Genomic DNA, 24,709 nt, shown 5'->3' with positions numbered 1-24,709 from the left:
CGCCGCATACAAACTCTTTCCCCTACAGAAAATGCCTCCACCTCATAATCCCCACTATGTTTTACTCAACATGCTGCCCCACTCCCCCCATTGTACCACATAGCATGAGAATGCACAAACACCCCATTCCTCGCCTGCAACCCTGCCCCCATCGTTGAGCAGTTAAAGGGCGGAGTGCCGAAAGACTCTGGTATCTCGAGCCCGGACAGCGGCCAGGCCAGAGGGGTACCTGGACTGAGGCATTACACCCACAGGAGAAACGACTCCAATCACCGGACCATTAGCTCGATAAATGCGTGTTCCTTGTCCCTTTAATTTATGAAATTTTTCCAATGCCTAACCTGAAATGCCAACTGTCAAGCGCCCGCACGGCTATAGAGAAACCTGAGCAACAAACTTTTGAATGGAACTTCACTCATCTTGATGTCACGATGACGGAGGAAACGCGTACAAGCAAAGCGAGATAGTAGTAATAGCAGTCTATTGCTGCTATTTGCACGAGTGAATGAGAAAAGAGTGACGCGGAAAGTGCACCCTATCTGGACACCAAATATCAGCCGACTGCGCGCGATTGTGCGACGTACTTCTCTATCTGACAGTATGAAGAATCAGCTGTAGAAGGCTATCCATCCTCAATGTCTGCTGGACTAAAATGCCAACCTAGCTCGATTATAACATACGTAGCCCCAGCGGAATCCCAAGACTCACGCACGGTAGACCGACTGCACGCTCCGGCAACAAAGTTGTGGCTTTATTTGCAGAAAAATACAGCTCGCATATCGGACGACACGACCATCACTCACGGCGAAGACAGAAGCTCTGCTCGCTCGGTAAAGCCGCAGGGACTCAGACATCTGTCATCGCGGCCGCGGGGAAAAGGAACCCCCGACAACCAACTCAGGCCGAATCACCGAGCAGAGACCCGCGGGCCAACTCGGATATCTGTCATCGTGGCTGTGGGAGAAGGGACTCCCGTTCCGACTGTCACGGACCGAGTCTCAGAGACGACTCCCAGCGAACACAGTGCCCCCGTATGAACAGACACCAACTGGAAAACCGGGTGCTGTCTGAAACACGGATTGGAGGAAAAGGGATTCCCCCAGGAAAGAGGGTGTCGGCGGCTGACCAATGAGGGTCTGTCCTCCGTAATCCTCATTCGCAAGTCATGCGGTATCGCGGGTACGGCGCGCTCGAATGGCCAGCACGCACGTGATTGCGCCGCTGGCGAAGATTGCCGCCCCCCTGACGGGCGAGGTCCAATCAAGTGTTCAAAGAAGTCATAGAGGACAAGGAATCCCCACAGTGTTGATATCGCATCTTAGCTATTTTTCACTTCCTGAACGGTGTAATTTCAAAAATTCCGCTCCCTTGTCTACACGTTTGTTATGACTAAATGCTGAAATTATTTTTGTGGTGATTGTGCTGGCAACATTCGCAAGGAAAACCTTTTTGGATATGTAAAAGGGCTGAACAGTTATCGAGAAATCTGAAAAAAAAACACGTAACTTATCCTAAGTGCAAGTTGGTCCTATTAGGGGTTGGTGAGGTGAAACATCCTAAAGCAGGGTTTAGACATTCGAGTTGGTCACGTACACCAGCAAAAACCAATTTAAAATCTGAACGGGCCTGCGATATTAAGAAATTGGTGAAAAAAATGTTTTAGCCCTTTTCACCCTCTCAGAGCTGCATTATATTTAAAATCCAGTCATATTGAGTATCTAGACCATGATATATGTATTCCCGATATTTGAAGCCTCTAGTGCCAGCAGTTTGGCTGGGCGTTCGCATTACCTGTGTGGTCTCCTTCCTCACAATATGCGTAGCCCATGCGCTACAAAGCATAGCAGGTACGCACGCTGCGAGGAACCACCGTGGGATCGAGCTAATTGAGCACGCTCATGAGACTGAAACGCCGCCTCGCCAAATCAACGCCGCCTCTATTGGGCAGGTGGAGTAGAAGGAACAAAACAATATGCGCAGGGTGCGGAGACAAGACGTTTATTTTACACCAACGTCCCAGTTACATGGTTTGCATTACTTACGTACTTCCCTTTAAGTGAAAAAAATGTTTTAGCCCTTTTCACCCTCTCAGAGCTGCATTATATTTAAAATCCAGTCATATTGAGTATCTAGACCATGATAGGAATGTATTCCCGATATTTGAAGCCTCTAGGGCCAGCAGTTTGGCTGGGCGTTCGCATTACCTGTGTGGTCTCCTTCCTCACAATATGCGTAGCCCATGCGCTACAAAGCATAGCAGGTACGCACGCTGCGAGGAACCACCGTGGGATCGAGCTAATTGAGCACGCTCATGAGACTGAAACGCCGCCTCGCCAAATCAACGCCGCCTCTATTGGGCAGGTGGAGTAGAAGGAACAAAACAATATGCGCAGGGTGCGGAGACAAGACGTTTATTTTACACCAACGTCCCAGTTACATGGTTTGCATTACTTACGTACTTCCCTTAGTGAAAATATGTTTTAGCCCTTTTCACACTCTCAGAGCTGCATTATATTTAAAATCTAGTCATATTGAGTATCTAGACCATGATAGGAATGTATTCCCGATATTTGATGGCTCTAGTGCCAGCAGCTTGGCTGGGCGTTGGCATTACCTGTGTGGTCTCCTTCCTCACAATATGCGTAGCCCATGCGCTACAAAGCATAGCAGGTACGCAAGCTGCGAGGAACCACCGTGGGATCGAGCTAATTGAGCACGCTCATGAGACTGAAACGCCGCCTCGCCAAATCAACGCCGCCTCTATTGGGCAGGTGGAGTAGAAGGAACAAAACAATATGCGCAGGGTGCGGAGACAAGACGTTTATTTTACACCAACGTCCCAGTTACATGGGTTGCATTACTTACGTACTTCCCTTTAAGTGAAAAAAATGTTTTAGCCCTTTTCACCCTCTCAGAGCTGCATTATATTTAAAATCCAGTCATATTGAGTATCTAGACCATGATAGGAATGTATTCCCGATGTTTGATGCCTCTAGTGCCAGCAGCTTGGCTGGGCGTTGGCATTACCTGTGTGGTCTCCTTCCTCACAATATGCGTAGCCCATGCGCTACAAAGCATAGCAGGTACGCACGCTGCGAGGAACCACCGTGGGATCGAGCTAATTGAGCACGCTCGTGAGACTGAAACGCCGCCTCGCCAAATCAACGCCGCCTCTATTGGGCAGGTGGAGTAGAAGGAACAAAACAATATGCGCAGGGTGCGGAGACAAGACGTTTATTTTACACCAACGTCCCAGTTACATGGTTTGCATTACTTACGTACTTCCCTTTAAGTGAAAAAAATGTTTTAGCCCTTTTCACCCTCTCAGAGCTGCATTATATTTAAAATCCAGTCATATTGAGTATCTAGACCATGATAGGAATGTATTCCCGATATTTGAAGCCTCTAGGGCCAGCAGTTTGGCTAGGCGTTCGCATTACCTGTGTGGTCTCCTTCCTCACAATATGCGTAGCCCATGCGCTACAAAGTATAGCAGGTACGCACGCTGCGAGGAACCACCATGGGATCGAGCTAATTGAGCACGCTCATGAGACTCAAACGCCGCCTCGCCAAATCAACGCCGCCTCTATTGGGCAGGTGGAGTAGAAGGAACAAAACAATATGCGCAGGGTGCGGAGACAAGACGTTTATTTTACACCAACGTCCCAGTTACATGGTTTGCATTACTTACGTACTTCCCTTTAAGTGAAAAAAATGTTTTAGCCCTTTTCACCCTCTCAGAGCTGCATTATATTTAAAATCCAGTCATATTGAGTATCTAGACCATGATAGGAATGTATTCCCGATATTTGAAGCCTCTAGGGCCAGCAGTTTGGCTGGGCGTTCGCATTACCTGTGTGGTCTCCTTCCTCACAATATGCGTAGCCCATGCGCTACAAAGCATAGCAGGTACGCACGCTGCGAGGAACCACCATGGGATCGAGCTAATTGAGCACGCTCATGAGACTGAAACGCCGCCTCGCCAAATCAACGCCGCCTCTATTGGGCAGGTGGAGTAGAAGGAACAAAACAATATGCGCAGGGTGCGGAGACAAGACGTTTATTTTACACCAACGTCCCAGTTACATGGTTTGCATTACTTACGTACTTCCCTTTAAGTGAAAATATGTTTTAGCCCTTTTCACACTCTCAGAGCTGCATTATATTTAAAATCTAGTCATATTGAGTATCTAGACCATGATAGGAATGTATTCCCGATATTTGATGGCTCTAGTGCCAGCAGCTTGGCTGGGCGTTGGCATTACCTGTGTGGTCTCCTTCCTCACAATATGCGTAGCCCATGCGCTACAAAGCATAGCAGGTACGCACGCTGCGAGGAACCACCGTGGGATCGAGCTAATTGAGCACGCTGATGAGACTGAAACGCCGCCTCGCCAAATCAACGCCGCCTCTATTGGGCAGGTTGAGTAGAAGGAACAAAACAATATGCGCAGGGTGCGGAGACAAGACGTTTATTTTACACCAACGTCCCAGTTACATGGTTTGCATTACTTACGTACTTCCCTTTAAGTGAAAAAAATGTTTTAGCCCTTTTCACCCTCTCAGAGCTGCATTATATTTAAAATCCAGTCATATTGAGTATCTAGACCATGATAGGAATGTATTCCCGATATTTGATGCCTCTAGTGCCAGCAGCTTGGCTGGGCGTTGGCATTACCTGTGTGGTCTCCTTCCTCACAATATGCGTAGCCCATGCGCTACAAAGCATAGCAGGTACGCACGCTGCGAGGAACCACCGTGGGATCGAGCTAATTGAGCACGCTCATGAGACTGAAACGCCGCCTCGCCAAATCAATGCCGCCTCTATTGGGCAGGTGGAGTAGAAGGAACAAAACAATATGCGCAGGGTGCGGAGACAAGACGTTTATTTTACACCAACGTCCCAGTTACATGGTTTGCATTACTTACGTACTTCCCTTTAAGTGAAAAAAATGTTTTAGCCCTTTTCCCCCTCTCAGAGCTGCATTATATTTAAAATCCAGTCATATTGAGTATCTAGACCATGATAGGAATGTATTCCCGATATTTGAAGCCTCTAGGGCCAGCAGTTTGGCTAGGCGTTCGCATTACCTGTGTGGTCTCCTTCCTCACAATATGCGTAGCCCATGCGCTACAAAGCATAGCAGGTACGCACGCTGCGAGGAACCACCATGGGATCGAGCTAATTGAGCACGCTCATGAGACTGAAACGCCGCCTCGCCAAATCAACGCCGCCTCTATTGGGCAGGTGGAGTAGAAGGAACAAAACAATATGCGCAGGGTGCGGAGACAAGACGTTTATTTTACACCAACGTCCCAGTTACATGGTTTGCATTACTTACGTACTTCCCTTTAAGTGAAAAAAATGTTTAAGCCCTTTTCACCCTCTCAGAGCTGCATTATATTTAAAATCCAGTCATATTGAGTATCTAGACCATGATAGGAATGTATTCCCGATATTTGAAGCCTCTAGGGCCAGCAGTTTGGCTGGGCGTTCGCATTACCTGTGTGGTCTCCTTCCTCACAATATGCGTAGCCCATGCGCTACAAAGCATAGCAGGTACGCACGCTGCGAGGAACCACCGTGGGATCGAGCTAATTGAGCACGCTCATGAGACTGAAACGCCGCCTCGCCAAATCAACGCCGCCTCTATTGGGCAGGTGGAGTAGAAGGAACAAAACAATATGCGCAGGGTGCGGAGACAAGACGTTTATTTAACACCAACGTCCCAGTTACATGGTTTGCATTACTTACGTACTTCCCTTTAAGTGAAAATATGTTTTAGCCCTTTTCACACTCTCAGAGCTGCATTATATTTAAAATCTAGTCATATTGAGTATCTAGACCATGATAGGAATGTATTCCCGATATTTGATGGCTCTAGTGCCAGCAGCTTGGCTGGGCGTTGGCATTACCTGTGTGGTCTCCTTCCTCACAATATGCGTAGCCCATGCGCTACAAAGCATAGCAGGTACGCACGCTGCGAGGAACCACCGTGGGATCGAGCTAATTGAGCACGCTCATGAGACTGAAACGCCGCCTCGCCAAATCAACGCCGCCTCTATTGGGCAGGTGGAGTAGAAGGAACAAAACAATATGCGCAGGGTGCGGAGACAAGACGTTTATTTTACACCAACGTCCCAGTTACATGGTTTGCATTACTTACGTACTTCCCTTTAAGTGAAAAAAATGTTTTAGCCCTTTTCACCCTCTCAGAGCTGCATTATATTTAAAATCCAGTCATATTGAGTATCTAGACCATGATAGGAATGTATTCCCGATATTTGATGCCTCTAGTGCCAGCAGCTTGGCTGGGCGTTGGCATTACCTGTGTGGTCTCCTTCCTCACAATATGCGTAGCCCATGCGCTACAAAGCATAGCAGGTACGCACGCTGCGAGGAACCACCGTGGGATCGAGCTAATTGAGCACGCTCGTGAGACTGAAACGCCGCCTCGCCAAATCAACGCCGCCTCGATTGGGCAGGTGGAGTAGAAGGAACAAAACAATATGCGCAGGGTGCGGAGACAAGACGTTTATTTTACACCAACGTCCCAGTTACATGGTTTGCATTACTTACGTACTTCCCTTTAAGTGAAAAAAATGTTTTAGCCCTTTTCACCCTCTCAGAGCTGCATTATATTTAAAATCCAGTCATATTGAGTATCTAGACCATGATAGGAATGTATTCCCGATATTTGAAGCCTCTAGGGCCAGCAGTTTGGCTGGGCGTTGGCATTACCTGTGTGGTCTCCTTCCTCACAATATGCGTAGCCCATGCGCTACAAAGCATAGCAGGTACGCACGCTGCGAGGAACCACCATGGGATCGAGCTAATTGAGCACGCTCATGAGACTCAAACGCCGCCTCGCCAAATCAACGCCGCCTCTATTGGGCAGGTGGAGTAGAAGGAACAAAACAATATGCGCAGGGTGCGGAGACAAGACGTTTATTTTACACCAACGTCCCAGTTACATGGTTTGCATTACTTACGTACTTCCCTTTAAGTGAAAAAAATGTTTTAGCCCTTTTCACCCTCTCAGAGCTGCATTATATTTAAAATCTAGTCATATTGAGTATCTAGACCATGATAGGAATGTATTCCCGATATTTGAAGCCTCTAGGGCCAGCAGTTTGGCTAGGCGTTCGCATTACCTGTGTGGTCTCCTTCCTCACAATATGCGTAGCCCATGCGCTACAAAGCATAGCAGGTACGCACGCTGCGAGGAACCACCGTGGGATCGAGCTAATTGAGCACGCTCATGAGACTGAAACGCCGCCTCGCCAAATCAACGCCGCCTCTATTGGGCAGGTGGAGTAGAAGGAACAAAACAATATGCGCAGGGTGCGGAGACAAGACGTTTATTTTACACCAACGTCCCAGTTACATGGTTTGCATTACTTACGTACTTCCCTTTAAGTGAAAAAAATGTTTTAGCCCTTTTCACCCTCTCAGAGCTGCATTATATTTAAAATCCAGTCATATTGAGTATCTAGACCATGATAGGAATGTATTCCCGATATTTGATGCCTCTAGTGCCAGCAGCTTGGCTGGGCGTTGGCATTACCTGTGTGGTCTCCTTCCTCACAATATGCGTAGCCCATGCGCTACAAAGCATAGCAGGTACGCACGCTGCGAGGAACCACCGTGGGATCGAGCTAATTGAGCACGCTCATGAGACTGAAACGCCGCCTCGCCAAATCAACGCCGCCTCTATTGGGCAGGTGGAGTAGAAGGAACAAAACAATATGCGCAGGGTGCGGAGACAAGACGTTTATTTTACACCAACGTCCCAGTTACATGGTTTGCATTACTTACGTACTTCCCTTTAAGTGAAAAAAATGTTTTAGCCCTTTTCACCCTCTCAGAGCTGCATTATATTTAAAATCCAGTCATATTGAGTATCTAGACCATGATAGGAATGTATTCCCGATATTTGATGCCTCTAGTGCCAGCAGCTTGGCTGGGCGTTGGCATTACCTGTGTGGTCTCCTTCCTCACAATATGCGTAGCCCATGCGCTACAAAGCATAGCAGGTACGCACGCTGCGAGGAACCACCGTGGGATCGAGCTAATTGAGCACGCTCATGAGACTGAAACGCCGCCTCGCCAAATCAATGCCGCCTCTATTGGGCAGGTGGAGTAGAAGGAACAAAACAATATGCGCAGGGTGCGGAGACAAGACGTTTATTTTACACCAACGTCCCAGTTACATGGTTTGCATTACTTACGTACTTCCCTTTAAGTGAAAATATGTTTTAGCCCTTTTCACACTCTCAGAGCTGCATTATATTTAAAATCTAGTCATATTGAGTATCTAGACCATGATAGGAATGTATTCCCGATATTTGAAGCCTCTAGGGCCAGCAGTTTGGCTAGGCGTTCGCATTACCTGTGTGGTCTCCTTCCTCACAATATGCGTAGCCCATGCGCTACAAAGCATAGCAGGTACGCACGCTGCGAGGAACCACCGTGGGATCGAGCTAATTGAGCACGCTCATGAGACTGAAACGCCGCCTCGCCAAATCAACGCCGCCTCTATTGGGCAGATGGAGTAGAAGGAACAAAACAATATGCGCAGGGTGCGGAGACAAGACGTTTATTTTACACCAACGTCCCAGTTATATGGTTTGCATTACTTACGTACTTCCCTTTAAGTGAAAATATGTTTTAGCCCTTTTCACACTCTCAGAGCTGCATTATATTTAAAATCCAGTCATATTGAGTATCTAGACCATGATAGGAATGTATTCCCGATATTTGATGCCTCTAGTGCCAGCAGCTTGGCTGGGCGTTGGCATTACCTGTGTGGTCTCCTTCCTCACAATATGCGTAGCCCATGCGCTACAAAGCATAGCAGGTACGCACGCTGCGAGGAACCACCGTGGGATCGAGCTAATTGAGCACGCTCATGAGACTGAAACGCCGCCTCGCCAAATCAATGCCGCCTCTATTGGGCAGGTGGAGTAGAAGGAACAAAACAATATGCGCAGGGTGCGGAGACAAGACGTTTATTTTACACCAACGTCCCAGTTACATGGTTTGCATTACTTACGTACTTCCCTTTAAGTGAAAAAAATGTTTTAGCCCTTTTCCCCCTCTCAGAGCTGCATTATATTTAAAATCCAGTCATATTGAGTATCTAGACCATGATAGGAATGTATTCCCGATATTTGAAGCCTCTAGGGCCAGCAGTTTGGCTAGGCGTTCGCATTACCTGTGTGGTCTCCTTCCTCACAATATGCGTAGCCCATGCGCTACAAAGCATAGCAGGTACGCACGCTGCGAGGAACCACCATGGGATCGAGCTAATTGAGCACGCTCATGAGACTGAAACGCCGCCTCGCCAAATCAACGCCGCCTCTATTGGGCAGATGGAGTAGAAGGAACAAAACAATATGCGCAGGGTGCGGAGACAAGACGTTTATTTTACACCAACGTCCCAGTTACATGGTTTGCATTACTTACGTACTTCCCTTTAAGTGAAAAAAATGTTTAAGCCCTTTTCACCCTCTCAGAGCTGCATTATATTTAAAATCCAGTCATATTGAGTATCTAGACCATGATAGGAATGTATTCCCGATATTTGAAGCCTCTAGGGCCAGCAGTTTGGCTGGGCGTTCGCATTACCTGTGTGGTCTCCTTCCTCACAATATGCGTAGCCCATGCGCTACAAAGCATAGCAGGTACGCACGCTGCGAGGAACCACCGTGGGATCGAGCTAATTGAGCACGCTCATGAGACTGAAACGCCGCCTCGCCAAATCAACGCCGCCTCTATTGGGCAGGTGGAGTAGAAGGAACAAAACAATATGCGCAGGGTGCGGAGACAAGACGTTTATTTAACACCAACGTCCCAGTTATATGGTTTGCATTACTTACGTACTTCCCTTTAAGTGAAAATATGTTTTAGCCCTTTTCACACTCTCAGAGCTGCATTATATTTAAAATCTAGTCATATTGAGTATCTAGACCATGATAGGAATGTATTCCCGATATTTGATGGCTCTAGTGCCAGCAGCTTGGCTGGGCGTTGGCATTACCTGTGTGGTCTCCTTCCTCACAATATGCGTAGCCCATGCGCTACAAAGCATAGCAGGTACGCACGCTGCGAGGAACCACCGTGGGATCGAGCTAATTGAGCACGCTCATGAGACTGAAACGCCGCCTCGCCAAATCAACGCCGCCTCTATTGGGCAGGTGGAGTAGAAGGAACAAAACAATATGCGCAGGGTGCGGAGACAAGACGTTTATTTTACACCAACGTCCCAGTTACATGGTTTGCATTACTTACGTACTTCCCTTTAAGTGAAAAAAATGTTTTAGCCCTTTTCACCCTCTCAGAGCTGCATTATATTTAAAATCCAGTCATATTGAGTATCTAGACCATGATAGGAATGTATTCCCGATATTTGATGCCTCTAGTGCCAGCAGCTTGGCTGGGCGTTGGCATTACCTGTGTGGTCTCCTTCCTCACAATATGCGTAGCCCATGCGCTACAAAGCATAGCAGGTACGCACGCTGCGAGGAACCACCGTGGGATCGAGCTAATTGAGCACGCTCGTGAGACTGAAACGCCGCCTCGCCAAATCAACGCCGCCTCGATTGGGCAGGTGGAGTAGAAGGAACAAAACAATATGCGCAGGGTGCGGAGACAAGACGTTTATTTTACACCAACGTCCCAGTTACATGGTTTGCATTACTTACGTACTTCCCTTTAAGTGAAAAAAATGTTTTAGCCCTTTTCACCCTCTCAGAGCTGCATTATATTTAAAATCCAGTCATATTGAGTATCTAGACCATGATAGGAATGTATTCCCGATATTTGAAGCCTCTAGGGCCAGCAGTTTGGCTAGGCGTTCGCATTACCTGTGTGGTCTCCTTCCTCACAATATGCGTAGCCCATGCGCTACAAAGTATAGCAGGTACGCACGCTGCGAGGAACCACCATGGGATCGAGCTAATTGAGCACGCTCATGAGACTCAAACGCCGCCTCGCCAAATCAACGCCGCCTCTATTGGGCAGGTGGAGTAGAAGGAACAAAACAATATGCGCAGGGTGCGGAGACAAGACGTTTATTTTACACCAACGTCCCAGTTACATGGTTTGCATTACTTACGTACTTCCCTTTAAGTGAAAGGGGAGATAAGACGCAGCGCGCTAGTATGCGGGTCGACAGAACCAGTGGGCTCTTTGGTCAGGGCAAAATCCGGTGCACAGCACACCGTTGTGCGCGCGCATCGCCGTGCTGGCCAGATCGGCTCCCAGCAGCGAGGGAGGCACGGTACGTTCGCTCACAGGCGCGTACTGTACGGCGTGGTCGTCAAGTGTTAGGTACGGCCTACATGTAAGCGTCTGGTCGGAACAACAGGAGCAACCTAAGGCATGGGCCGGTAGCCGGAAAGGCTTGCAGGCATATTGCCGGTGGAACCGATGTGCGGCTGGACGGTAAAGAGTTCGTCACATACCTTCGGCGTCCTGTCAGCGTCTCCCCGAACAGTCCTTCGCTCAGGGCGCGCGTCCCGCGTCCCGGCGAGGTTCAAAATAGGCCAATGGGGTTCAAAATAGGCCAATGAAGTAAGGTTAACAGCATACCAGGACGGAGCGGCCATCGAGCTGACAGGATCGCGCAACGGCCGCTGGCGCCTTCACCTCGTCAGGAATTTGAAAGCTTTGGCTCGGGGCGAGATGGCCTGAAGGGAAGAGAGGGGGAAAGCGCCGTGCGACGGTACAAATGGAGCAATCGCGCAATGACAGCGGGCGCCAGGGTCCTCACACCTGTTAGGTCGGTTCAGTCCGTCAGGGGTGCATTAAAAAAAAAAGGCAACCTTCTCACCCTTCTAGCCCCGTCATACAGTGAAATCCTCAAAAGTATTTTCTGTATTTGTGTAACATTTATCAGCACAAGCCGATTCGATATATCAATCTGTAACATCCATTGGGGAATATGTAGAAACACTAAATGCAGATTTGCACGTATGTGTTCATTGGTGCGAAGCCCTAAAACGAATTATTGATTTGATTTGATTGCATCGAGCCAACGCAACGCAGGCGATGAGGCGCGCCGGAGTGGAGGGCTCCGGATTAATTTTGACCACCTGGGGAGTGAGTGAGTGAAAAACGTTTTATTGAGCCAGTGAAGTGTGTGTGTGTGTGTGGGGGGGGTTCCTTATTCCAGGAAGCCATGTGTTGAGCCGGCAGCCTGAGCTCTGGAGGCCAAACCCGCTGCGGTGGCTCAGTGGCTAAGGCGTTGCGCTGCTGAGCACGAGGTCGCGGGTTCGATTCCCGGCCGCGGCGGTCGCTTTTCTGATGGAGGCGAAAAGCAAAAATGCCCGTGTGTACGAGATTTCGGCGCACGTTAAAAATCCCCAGGTGGTCAAAATTAATCCGGAGCCCTCCACTACGGCGCGCCTCATCGCCTGCGTTCCGTCGGTGCGTTAAACCCTACAATCGATCAATCTGGAGGCCAAAAGTGTCTGGACGTCCAGATCTCTTTAACGGGCGCCGAAATTTCGAACACACGGTTGTTTTTGCTTTTCGCCTCCATCAGAAAAGCGGCCACCGCGGCCTGGGATCGAACCCGCGACCTCCTGCTCATCAGCACAACGCCTTAGCCGCTGAGCAACCGCGGCGGGTCTAAAACAAATTTTTATAGCTTTTTACGGGTTATCATGCATATCCCAGAAAATAATCGCTCCGATTTCTGAAGCAACCCACATTTCCAGATTTTCCTTCCTTCTGCACTGCATTGCATTATCGCAATACAATGTCACTGCTCGTTGATTCTCAAAACGGTGAAAAATGTGTTGTCTTCACTTGTGCGCGAAAATAAGATGAGGTGACACCTCAAAAGAGAAAAGTTGAAGGCGTTTTTTTGAACAAAGATAATGGTAGAAAGAGAAAGGACACCGCATCCCTATAGCCAGCAAGCTCTTTGGAGTAATAATGAGCTCTTAATGTCCCCAATTTTATTTTCGTCATTCTAAATGTCCACTCATGTCAGCTAGCTTCTGTTACATCTACCCACAGCTTGTACTCAGTATATTTATGCTAGCTTTTAAACATGAGTGCCTAATGAAACAGAGCCGATTGTCACCCGCGTTCGCAAGCGATGGTAATTTACGTGCCGTTTCGTTTATGCAGACAAAGCCGATGCCCACGCGAGCTTTTTCGCCCTATTGGCCATCTAATGCTTCTTACAACAAAACTTATTCGCTGACAATCGCGAAGAAGCATCGACAATACCATATCGCTTTCCGCGATATGGTGCCCACGTTGTTCCTGAAAGATAAACACTATATATACGCTGCTTTCGCTTGTTTCCGGAAGGTTCGTAGCGGCATGCCCGGTCATCAAGTTGCAGGCGGGCAGGTCGGCGTGCGTAGCGTACGGTTGCATACCGAACGTCAGCACTTCTTGTTTAGCGTCGATGCGGCGAAACCGAATAGCCGGGCTTCCGCAGCGACGTCCTTTAGGTGCCCTGCAGCGCTGCTCGAGGCTCATCATTGTTCTCTGGCAAACATGTAGCGGGATCGTAGCAGCGCGGTCACCGCACACCTGAAGAAGGGGACCCCAGCTTGTTTGTAATCACGGCTGGCGCCGGAGGGCGCGTGATCTGGAGCAGCCGGTCAGCACCACGCAGTGCGCCTGTCTTCTGCGTGTTATGCTGCGTGTTATGGTTTACGCGTGCATGCATTCAACGCAACGATAACTATTGTTGAAAACGTCTCTTCCCCACTACTCTTGTGCAGGGGAGGACAAGCTGAGATACGCGTGGGGGCCGTATAAAGTACGTTACATTAAAAATATGCACTGTGGTGAGAAGTCGCTCTTTTGGCAATTGACTATGGTTGGCTTTTTTTTTTTTTTTACGGTGGCGAAGAAAATCGTGATGACTTTTGCACATGTATACATGACGTTAGGTGCGCCGTAAGAACCCCATGGGATTTAATTTATTCCGGAATACCATGGCCTAGGCGATATTTTTCACCATATTGTCTTATGTGCTTTGAATCAATTGAAGCTCCATGACCTCAGAGATTTCTCCGGCACGTCAAACGTACGCCGACAAAACCGCCTCTGCTAGAGTCTGCCACATCATGTAGAAGGCGCAGATGCCTTTTGCAAAGGGTGTTTTTAAATGCGAAGCTTTATATGCGTAAGCGAAAGGAAAATTGCGCGGTCCTGTGTATGCAGAAAACTCCTCTGGCGCAAGCCCATTAGCATGCGCAAAAAGAGAAACAGGTTGAGGAGGAGTTAGAAATTTTTAGATGGTTGGCAGGGTTTGGCAGGGTTTGTAGATGATGTAGCTACACTCTCGCATCTACGACACTGGTAAGTGGGAACGGCGCACCGGAGCGAAAAAAAGTCAAAAGTCTCTCGCGCGCAGCGAACGACTACGTAAAGTACCGCCCAAGAGACAACGGCGGTGGCAAAACGCCCGTGTGTACGATATTTCGGCGCACGTTAAAGATCCCCAGGTGGTCAAAATTAATCCGGAGCCCTCCACTACGGCGCGCCTCATCGCCTGCGTTGCGTCGGCGCGTTAAACCCCACAATCAATCAATCAACAACGGCGGTGGCGGCGGAGGGCAGAGGCGGCGGTGGTGCGGGCGGAGAAGCGTCACGCGGACGGGTAAACACCGGCGGCATGTTACAGCATCGCTGGTTAACCATCGGTACGGAGTGCATGGGCGCATTTTTTGTTGCTGTTGTTGCTGCTGTTTCCATAGGCCCATCGAGTTCGTGCCCATTGTTACGCGTTAAAGACGGAATAACCAGTGGGGCATATAGTATGCGCAGAAGTGAAGCTACGAACACAGGGAAAGCCGCTTTCGGAACAGCCCGTGGCAAAGACGACCATATATGTGAGTTCTGTGTGATACGGCTCGCAATAATAGTAGAACGCCTTGGCTCTGGCGAGTACACCAAATTGCCACATTTACATAGAGGATTTTGTATTATGCGGTAATGCCATTGGAACAGACGGACAGGTGACAAGGAGACAAGAGAAAGATAGTGCGCTATAGCGTGACCGAGAGGGGGAGGGTGGAGGAAAGGGGAAGCCAGGAGAGGAACATCGACAGCGCCATATCCTTTTCTGCTAAAAGGTAAACATCTCTCTCTTCTTGCGCTTGTTTCCGGAAGGTTCGTCGCGGCATGCACGGGCATCGCGTTGCGGGCCGACAGCTCATCTTATGTAGCATACTGTCGCCGTGCGTAGCACATCCATCCGGCGGCACCCCATGTTGTATGAGAATACTTCTCCTGTCGTTGCAGGTTTTTGAATTAACCCAGAAGAAGCACTTCGATATTTTGTTCGTTCAACTGTTTATTCACACTTCTCGTTGGAGCCAATTCGAGCAGTCGCCGGAGCGATGCTCGTCCGTGGGCCCCTCGGAGTCGTTCTGTTCCTTTCCGCTTTCGCGGTCACCAAGAGCCGGGCCGCTCCCTCGCTTCCCCGAATTCCGCGAGCGGCCCCTCCCTCCAGTCGTGGTGTCCCGTTACGGCCAGAGGCGCCTCTTAATGGCTTTTCCTTTCCTGCGCCCGGCCGTTCTGTCGTCCCTCTGTGGGCTCTCTCCACGACTGGACGGAAGGTCCGCGCACAGTTCTAACACTCCCCCCCGCAATGAGACAGGGCTCATTCTACGTTATGTTGTTTCCAATGGGAACAGGAGCTGAACCGGTCGCTTTACTGTTTTTCCCTGCGGCACCCTGACCTCACAAGAGCGGATTTTGCCGTCTCGGCCGGGAAACACTGCTGTCACGATGCCGGTCTTCCAGAGCAGCCGCGGGCGGTCCTCCCGTATTAACACCACGTCGCCGACCCCAGGGACCCCTCCTTTCGTTTTCTTCGAGGCGTAGGCCGAACGAAGCTGCCCCAAGTACTCTTTTCGCCACACATTCCAGAACAGATGCAGGATCTGCTTTCGTTTTTGCCAGAGCAGTCGGAGCGAGGTCGCAGAGCTTTCCACGAATTTTTCCTCGTGCAGTGGCAGTGTGGTTAGGCGTCTTCCGGCCAAGAAGCAGGCTGGTGTGAGGGGGGCACCATCGTTAGGGTCGTCGTAAGTGTAAGTGAGGGGCCTAGAATTTATGACTGCTTCGACCTCGGCGAGCACCGTTGACAGCTCGACAAAGCCAAGGGTCTGCCGGCCGATGGTCTTCTTTAGGGCCAATTTTACACTTCGAACCATTCTCTCATAGAACCCTCCCCACCACGGCGCTCGTTCAGCAATAAACTTCCACTCAATGCCCGAGTTGGAGAAGTATCTCTGGGAATCGGGGTGCCGCAGGGCCTTCCAAAGATTGCCCATGTCTTTAGAGGCGCGTTTGAAAGTCAAGGCATTGTCCGAGTAAACTCCTCGGCATAACCCCCTGCGTGACACAAAGCGACGAAAGGCATGGATGAAAGTTCCTGTGCTCATGTCCGTAACGAGTTCCAAATGCACTGCACGCGTCACGGCACAGGTAAACAACACTATATACACTTTCACCATCTTGCCCTTCTCATTCACAAAAAGGGGGCCGGCAAAGTCAATGCCGACAACCTCAAAGGGCTCTGCTTTGGTGGTCCGTTCGGGGGGAAGGAGTCCGGTGTCTGCCTCGATGTGGGAAGCACTGTACCGCCGGCACACAGCACAAGATCGCACCACACTTTTCACGAGTTGGCGTCCACGCACAATCCAGTATCGTTCGCGCAGCTGCACGAGTGTGTCTCTGGCGCCCGCGTGTAGGAGTTGCAAATGTGCTCGATTTACCAGCAGGACTGTGTATCGGTGCTCCTTGGGCATCACGATCGGGTGGCGCTCATCCCTCGTCTTGTTCGCAGAGCACAGTCGGCCGCGTATTCTGAGCAGGCCCTTTTCGTCTGTAAACAAGTTAAAGTCCTTCAACGAAGAGTCGTTTGAAAGCTTCATACGCTGTGTCGTGCGGCGTATTTCGTCCGAAAAGGCCGTTTGTTGAGCTTTCTTCAGCCAGTACTCTTCGGCTCGTTCAATCTCGGCTGCCGTCAATGGACCGGAAGTCTTTTCCTTGCTTCGCAGGTTATGCAGAAAGCGCATAACCCAACCCGTCACGCGATTCACCTTTGTCGCCGAACTGAAACGCGTCAACTTCAGGAGATCGGGTTGTTCTTCGCAAGTCGTTGTCGCTACATTTACTTCCTTTTTCGTTTCCAACTCTTCAGGCGTGAAACCAGACGGACGCTCCTCGGACGGCCATACTTCCTCCTGTTGTCTTATCCATGATGGACCGTGCCACCACATGTCGCTCGATTTTAGGCTAGCCGCGGTCATGCCCCTCGTCATGAGATCGGCGGGATTACTTTTGCCTGGGCAATGCCTCCACTGTGCGACGTCCGTGTTTTGTTGGATCTCTGCAACCCGGTTCTTTACGAACTCCTTCCACCTTGCCGCGTCACCTCGGATCCAGTGAAGGGTGATCATCGAGTCCGTCCACAAGTGGATGCTGTCGATATGAAGCTTGAGGCTTGACCCGATGAATTGGCAAAGTCGAGATGCCATCAAGGCTCCCATCAGCTCCAGCCTTGCCAATGTGATGGGCTTCACTGGTGCCACGCGGCATTTGGCCATGATCAGGGTGCAGGTTCGTTCGCCTGTGCTGCTCTCTGTGCACAGGTATGCAGCCGCACCGTACGCCTTCTGGCTGGCGTCGCAAAACACGTGTAGTGTGCGGTGCACAGGGTTCCCTCCGATATTTCCCTCGTACGTTCGGGGAATGCTCATCTCACTGAGCAAAGGTAGCTCCTGGCACCACTTCGTCCATTCGTTCAGTAGATGGTCGGGTAAGGGGTCATCCCAGGCGATGTTTGCCTTCCAAATTTCCTGGAAGAGTGTTTTTGCCCTCACTGTGAAAGCTGACAGGAGACCAAGTGGGTCGTACAGCCGAGCGCTTGTCTGTAGGACGAAGCGCTTCGTGTTTCTTTGCTCCGCAGAAAATTTGATGACAGGATCTGGAGCAAAGGTTAGGAGGTCTTCGTTAGGTAACCACGTAAGGCCGAGAACCTTTAGCAGGTTGGCGGGTTGACCAAGAGGTACTTCGTTGAGGCTGTCCTGCGCGAAAAGTTCTCTCATTTGGCTACTGTTAGACCCCCACTTGTGCAGGCGCATCGACGCTGCAGCGAAAATGCGGTTAACCTCGCCGTACACCTTTACCGCTTCCTCTTCGCTGGAGGCGCCGCACAGCACGTCATCGATGTAGATGCAGTTTTTCAGCATCTTCGCTGTTTCTGGGTATTGCTGCTCCATTTTCTCAAGGTGGCACTGCAGCGTTGCCGCCAAAAGGAAAGGGCTTGACGTTGTCCCGAACGGCACTCGAGTCATCCTGTATGCAGCGATTTCCGGCAAGGGCTTGTCATTTTCGGGCTTACGAGCAAACCACAAAAATCTAAGCGCATCGCGGTCTTCAGGGGCGACACTTATCTGCAGAAACGCCTTTTCCGCATCAGCGACGAGTGCGACTGGGTGGCTTCGGAAATTTAGTAGCAGGCGCACGAGGTCTGGATTTAGATTTGGCCCACTGTCCAAGTTGTCGTTCAGCGAGTTTGCGTCCGTACTGTGCGATGACGCGTCGAACACGATTCTGAGCTTGGTTGTCGTGCTGTTGTCTCGCAGAACAGGTTGGTGCGGCATGTAATAGATACGCTGATTGCCGTCGTGTGGATCAGTGGGCGCTTCCTCTGCTACGCCATCGTCAATCAGTCGCCGCATCTCGGTGTCGTACCTTTCCATGAGTTCCGGGGCTCTGTTGAGCCTTTTTGTCAGGGAACGAAATCGTTTCTCTGCCACTGCGCGGTTGTCTGCCAACTTTACGTTATTCTTCCACGGCAGCTTCACCTGGTAGCGGCCGTTAACTGTCTCGATGTTGTTCTTGAATTCGTCCTTAACCTGACAGTTCGAGGGGTTTTGAGTTGTTTCCGACACTCCGACGCCCTCTAGCTCCCAAAACTGCCTCAAAATTGGCGCTGTTTCTTGGTCGGCTACTGTCGTACGTAGGACGATCGCGTGGGCACAGTTTACCAGCTGACATGTTGTCGAAGTTTGACCCTGAACTGCCCAACCGAATCTTGTCTCCACTGCCATGAGTTTGTTTTGCAGCTTTCTTACAGAGCCCGTAATGCACTCCCAATAATAATCAGAGCCAACAAGGATTCCGGTGCTCGCGTTCGTTAGTACTGTTGTGTCGTCACCGAGTGGGCAGCGAAGTTCTTCTAGCGACTTGCGAATTTCGTCGTCAGGGCAGGGAATTTGTTGCTCGCAGATTGAGGGTGTTTCCAGCGCCTCAATTACCCTTTCCGTGTTTGCATTATGCCTGCTGATGAGGCGAACCTCAACCACCCGGAATGTTCGTGCGTCGCTCTGCCCTCCAAACACTCCAATCGAGAGTTTCTCCGTGCGGAGCGGCCGACAGCCGAGTCTCTTAGACAGCTCCTCCGTAATAAACGATCGTTGGCTGCCGCTGTCGAAAAGGATTCTTGTGATACTCTTTGTGCTCTGTCCACTGCTCCACGCTGTCACAGTCGGCATGAGTACGGAGGGGCGATCGGTTGTGTTCTCGGATGCATGCAGAGAGATGGGAGCGTTAAACACCTCCTTCACCTTCGTTTCTTCGCCATGCGCATGCATTTTTCTCAAGAACTCCGGGTCGCACATCGTCGTTGCGTGCCGTCGTTTGCAAGCTTTGCATTCGATGCTTGCCCTACAACGCTTTGCAAGGTGTCCGCGCTTGGTGCAGCGGAAACACCTGCCTTTCGATGTTAGTATGGCCTTCTTTTCCCTCAGGTCTATTTTTGCGTTGCAGTCGGGAGTGTCGTGTGCCTTCGATTGACAAAGTAAGCACTGCGTGTCGGACGACGTCCCGTGCAAGGCCGCTACCGTTGGGGTTCTAGGGGGGCCCTTGTCTGATGCCGCGTGATGCTTGCGAAAAGGAGGCGGGGGCTTACCGTGGTTGTCATCGGGTCGGCTTTCCGCTGCCCTCTCACGGCTCTCCAGCTCTCGTCGGTAGAAGTGGAGGAGAGATCGGAGTGGGGACCCTTGAGATGACGCTGATGAGCCGGTTGATGCAGAGTCGCCGTTCGCTGATGCTGCACTGCTTGTCCCGTCACTATCCTCGGCTTGCCGGCGGTGATAATCCAAAATCATGTCCGCTGGAAGCACACGTAGCAGCACGGGGTAGAGCATTGCACTGTACGACTCGTCCGCCACACCCAACGACTTGAGTCCCCGCATGTGCACCTGTAGCCTGTCGTAAAGACGCCGCAGGGCGGGCACATTCTTTGACGACGTCAACGGCTGCGCGTCGATGAGGCCTTGCATGTGCTCTTGTATCAACGCCGCTGGGCTGCCGAAACGCTGCTGTAGAAGATCGACGGCGTCGCTGTAGCACTGGGCAGTCGCTGGGAGTCCTGCAATAGCAGCCGCAGCATCTCCGGTGAGCAGGGACCTCAGGTAGTGAAATCGGTCGCTTGCAGTCAAGTCCGCGTTCTTGTGCACTGATTGTTCGAATTGTTCCCAAAACGGTTGCCAATTTTTCCGCTTGCCGTCAAACCGAATGAGTTCTAATTTTGGCAGCTTCGTTTTTGGGGCTGAAGTTTTCTGCGGTTGAGGCTCGTTGCTGCTCGTGCTTGTAGTCTGTGCCTGACGAGGAAGACGCTGCGTCTCGATCTTAAGCTCGAGTCTGCCCAAGGAATTGGCGATCTTGTCCGAATATTCCAGGACCTGCTCGAACTCTTCGTCAGCGTCCTCATCTGTCAGGCACCTTTCGATCGCCGCGTCCACTTCTGACAGCTTGACGCTGGCCGTTTCAAGGCGCTGCAGGATTGCCTTCAATGCGTCGACGGTCGGCTCGGCGCTGGCCGCAAGGCATTCGTCGATTTCTTTAACGATGCGGGTTACCTGTGATCGGACGGCCCGTCGTTTCTTTCGTTGAATCTCCATGTCGGTGCTTTGAAGTGGAGTCGGTGGGGTCCGGTCGATGTGATAATCCGTTCCCGGGTTTCGGCACCAAATTGTTGTATGAGAATACTTCTCCTGTCGTTGCAGGTTTTTGAATTAACCCAGAAGAAGCACTTCGATATTTTGTTCGTTCAACTGTTTATTCACACTTCTCGTTGGAGCCAATTCGAGCAGTCGCCGGAGCGATGCTCGTCCGTGGGCCCCTCGGAGTCGTTCTGTTCCTTTCCGCTTTCGCGGTCACCAAGAGCCGGGCCGCTCCCTCGCTTCCCCGAATTCCGCGAGCGGCCCCTCCCTCCAGTCGTGGTGTCCCGTTACGGCCAGAGGCGCCTCTTAATGGCTTTTCCTTTCCTGCGCCCGGCCGTTCTGTCGTCCCTCTGTGGGCTCTCTCCACGACTGGACGGAAGGTCCGCGCACAGTTCTAACACCCCATGCTCGGTGCCAATGCGGGGAAACCGAATAGCCTGGCTTACGCACCGACATCACAGGCGCCGGCAGCGCTGCTCGAGGCTGGTCTGAGTTCTCTCGGCAACACGTAGCGTGATCGTAACAGCGGCGCGGTCACCGGATAGCTGAAGAGGGGGGCCTAATGCTTGTTTGTGATCAAGGCTGGCGCCGAAGGGTGGGTCATCTTGGAGAGCACCCGCGCCGCGGCACGTGGAGCGTACGTCTGCTGCGCTAATGATTGAAGCATGCATGCATTCAGAGCAGCAGAATAGTTACACGATATTGCCCTCGTAATTGCTGCCATCTAGTGCCAATACAGTGGTAAGAATCTCAGGCAGTCTGTCAATGCGTTGGTGTGTGGAAAAATCAGTTCCTTGTGCAGAAAAAAATTAGACCAGGAGCCCCCGCAGAAAAAACAAATAAAACAACCGGAGATTATGTACAGAACGCCTACGGTGTCCTAATGTTCTTGTGCTTGAACTTAGTTGATAATTTTCTAAGCTTACTCTTCCCTGATTTTTTTTTTTTTTAGTGGATAGGCCCACCTCCTTCCTCGGAAACTCAATCCTGCGTGTACTCCGCTGGTAGTGCATTGCATACGCTTTACTTCGTGTTATTGCGAAAGCCTTAATTTACCCCATAGGCGCCGACTACGAGGGTCCTCCGGCCCCCCTCCCCCCTCCCGGAACAGATGCCGTGTTTCCTAAGCACCAAAACAAGTGCCCGAATTAACACTTTTTCACTCATGGTACAAGCACTGCATCAGACAACGAACTGATGTCTTTGACAGGAAAGAAAGAGAAAGCGGCGTACAAGTCAAAACATGCCATTTGGATGAGAAAACAACGGGAAAGGTTATACAAATGAACGAAAATGGGGCGCATGACCCCCAAAAAGGGTGGGAACTTTGGTGTGAGCTCTAACGCAACTGGAATTGGTCAATTTAAATAATGAACTTGTTTTGTTTAATGTGAACTGCTCAGTGTTTCGTGAAAAACTGTAATTCCCCAGTCTTTTTCTGTCTATTTAGGTTTTATTTACGCGTGCGAATGCCTTTTGTGAAAAATCAAGCACTCGCATTCCCCTTTTTATCAACGAGAGCAACACCAATATAAAACCGAACCATGAGAATATTGCGTAAATTTGATATGATACACACTATTTGTTTTGTTTATTCACGAAGGGAAGTCCCGGCGACGTCCGTTTATCCTATCCTAACTAATGACAGCATCATGAGATAGTCATGGATAGTCACAGATTGGGTTAAATTTCAATGTGATGTCTTGCTTTGGGTATCATATTGAAGGTCTCTATGAGGAGAATCATGTGGGACAAATAAAAATTGTTCTTGGTTCTAATGATGACACAGTCATGGTGAGTCAGATTGGGCTAAACATCAAAGTGATGTCGCTGGGACGTGTGGGGTATTAAATTGAAAGTCTCGATGAGGGGAATCGCGTTTGACATAAAATTCTTCCTGGTTATCATCATGAGATACCAATGGTGAGTCATATATTTGGTTAAAATTCGAAATGATACCACCAGCGGAGGGGGGTATCAAAATAAATGTTTCGATTAGGAGAATTTCCGTGGGGCAAGCAAAAAAGGCATCCCCGTCATCAGTGGTAGTTAAGAGAAATTAAATGTTGCGAACTCTACTACTACTACTATGTATGTTTTATTGGCTCAAGGGCGTCTGAGGCCAAAGAGTGCCAAGACAATGTTTGTTTTGTCACATTTGTTGTTAAAATGCCATGACGAGGATTGTGATGTACTTGATAAAAATAGTGTATATATGGTGTAAAGGGCCCTTACTCTAAAAAGCGAAGGGGAATAAGATTAGAGGTAACAATGATGATGTTTAGGTGTGTGCTGGGGGCGTCATAACATAACAGGGATGGCAGTGACGTCCCTGGCACATTATGAAAACGCTCAGAACCACCCTCACTACTTGCATAGGGTGGCCCTGGTGTCACACATGGTATGAGATGAGTGCCAAAAATCCAATGTCAGCGAGGTAGGCTAAAAGTCGTTCACTTCTGATCGGGGGTTGATAAGATAAAAAAAATGATGGGTGTAAGGGTATCGTGTAGGTGTATAGTTCGGGGAAGTGTCGTTTCCTTGCGTCATGGTATGCCAAGCATTCAACCAATACGTGGAGGACTGTAAGTCTTAGTCCGCATTTCTCACAAGCTGGTGGTGGGGTTCCGTTTAAAAGATATGAGTGTGTAGCGTGTGTGACCTATTCTTAATCTGCATATTGATATTTCTGTGAACCTGTTACGTTTCTCTGTGTTGTAAGTCGAGTCCACTTATAACAATACCGGTTTTAACAATATATCGGATATAACAATGGACAGCCGCGGCACCGTCAGCTTTTCATTGTATTCTATGGCAAAATAAACCGCTTAAAACAATGCTGTCATGATGCCATATCGGTTATAACAATTAAATGTGGGCACTGGAACCAACCCTGAACGAAACAAAAATGCAAAAACGCTGCGACAATGCCACCCCAACCCCGCCTATTACGCAAAAGGGCATGAGAGCATACGCGCGGCGGCCAGGCGATAGCGCACTTGGCCTCGCACGCGGCGAGTGCGCGCCGAAGAGGCTCGCATGCCACCGCTGCTTTCGCCTGCCGCGGCGACGCGGAGGACGGGGAGGAGGACCGGATGGTTTTCTTACGGTTTTCTACCTGCTAAAAAGTGAAAAGTTTAAGCAACTTCCCCCTCATTAAGTGCTCTTGTTTATCATGTTCCCCTCATTATTTGCTCTTGTTTGTCCCGTTTTCTTTGTTATTTTCGGCATAACCCGCTTATAACAATAATCGGTTATAACAATGATATTTTCATGGCACCTCAATATTGTTATAAGTGGACTCGACTGTATTTGGTTTTTATAATGTGCAGTTTGTTTTCGATTTGTGTGCCCCACTGTACCTGCCAGCGCCTCCGAAGCATACTCCGAACTAGTGGCTTCATGTCTAGGTAGGTAACGTATGGGATATCTACAACACTGTGGAGAGCCGCCACAGCGGCATTCTGGTCAGCAATTTCATTGCCCGAAATTCCGCTGTGCCCAGGTACCCAGCACACTACTACAGTCAATGGTTTTCCTGAATGAAGAGCTAGTACTACTCTCAGGGAGTCTGTAAAAATAATGGAATTGTGTATTCTGGTTTCTTTTTTTATTTGCGATAGTACGCCCGTTGGCAGAAATTATAAATTCTGGTTTCTGTAAAGTGTTCCACAGTTGCTAAAATGCCGTGTGCCTCAGCTGTAAAAATACT

At 49.8% G+C, this 24,709-nt stretch overlaps 1 protein-coding gene across 1 annotated transcript; it reads right to left on the bottom strand.

Annotated features, from left to right (window-relative positions):
* Positions 1-13,547: 13,547 nt before the first annotated feature.
* On the bottom strand, positions 13,548-20,955 carry LOC144160032 (uncharacterized). The gene is made up of 4 exons (XM_077691655.1): positions 19,894-20,955; positions 17,421-18,906; positions 15,726-16,868; positions 13,548-13,558 (listed from the first exon to the last, which is right to left on the bottom strand). Exons 1-4 carry the CDS (start codon positions 20,953-20,955, stop codon positions 13,548-13,550), a joined length of 3,702 nt encoding a protein of 1,233 aa, XP_077547781.1.
* Between the last annotated feature and the right edge of the window lie 3,754 nt (positions 20,956-24,709).

Source organism: Haemaphysalis longicornis, unplaced genomic scaffold, assembly GCF_048455015.1.
Source record: "Haemaphysalis longicornis isolate Haplotype H1 unplaced genomic scaffold, Haemaphysalis longicornis Haplotype H1 scaffold_1, whole genome shotgun sequence".
In the NCBI taxonomy this organism is placed as follows: Eukaryota; Metazoa; Arthropoda; class Arachnida; order Ixodida; family Ixodidae; genus Haemaphysalis; species Haemaphysalis longicornis.
This window is presented reverse-complemented; position numbering and strand designations above follow the sequence as displayed.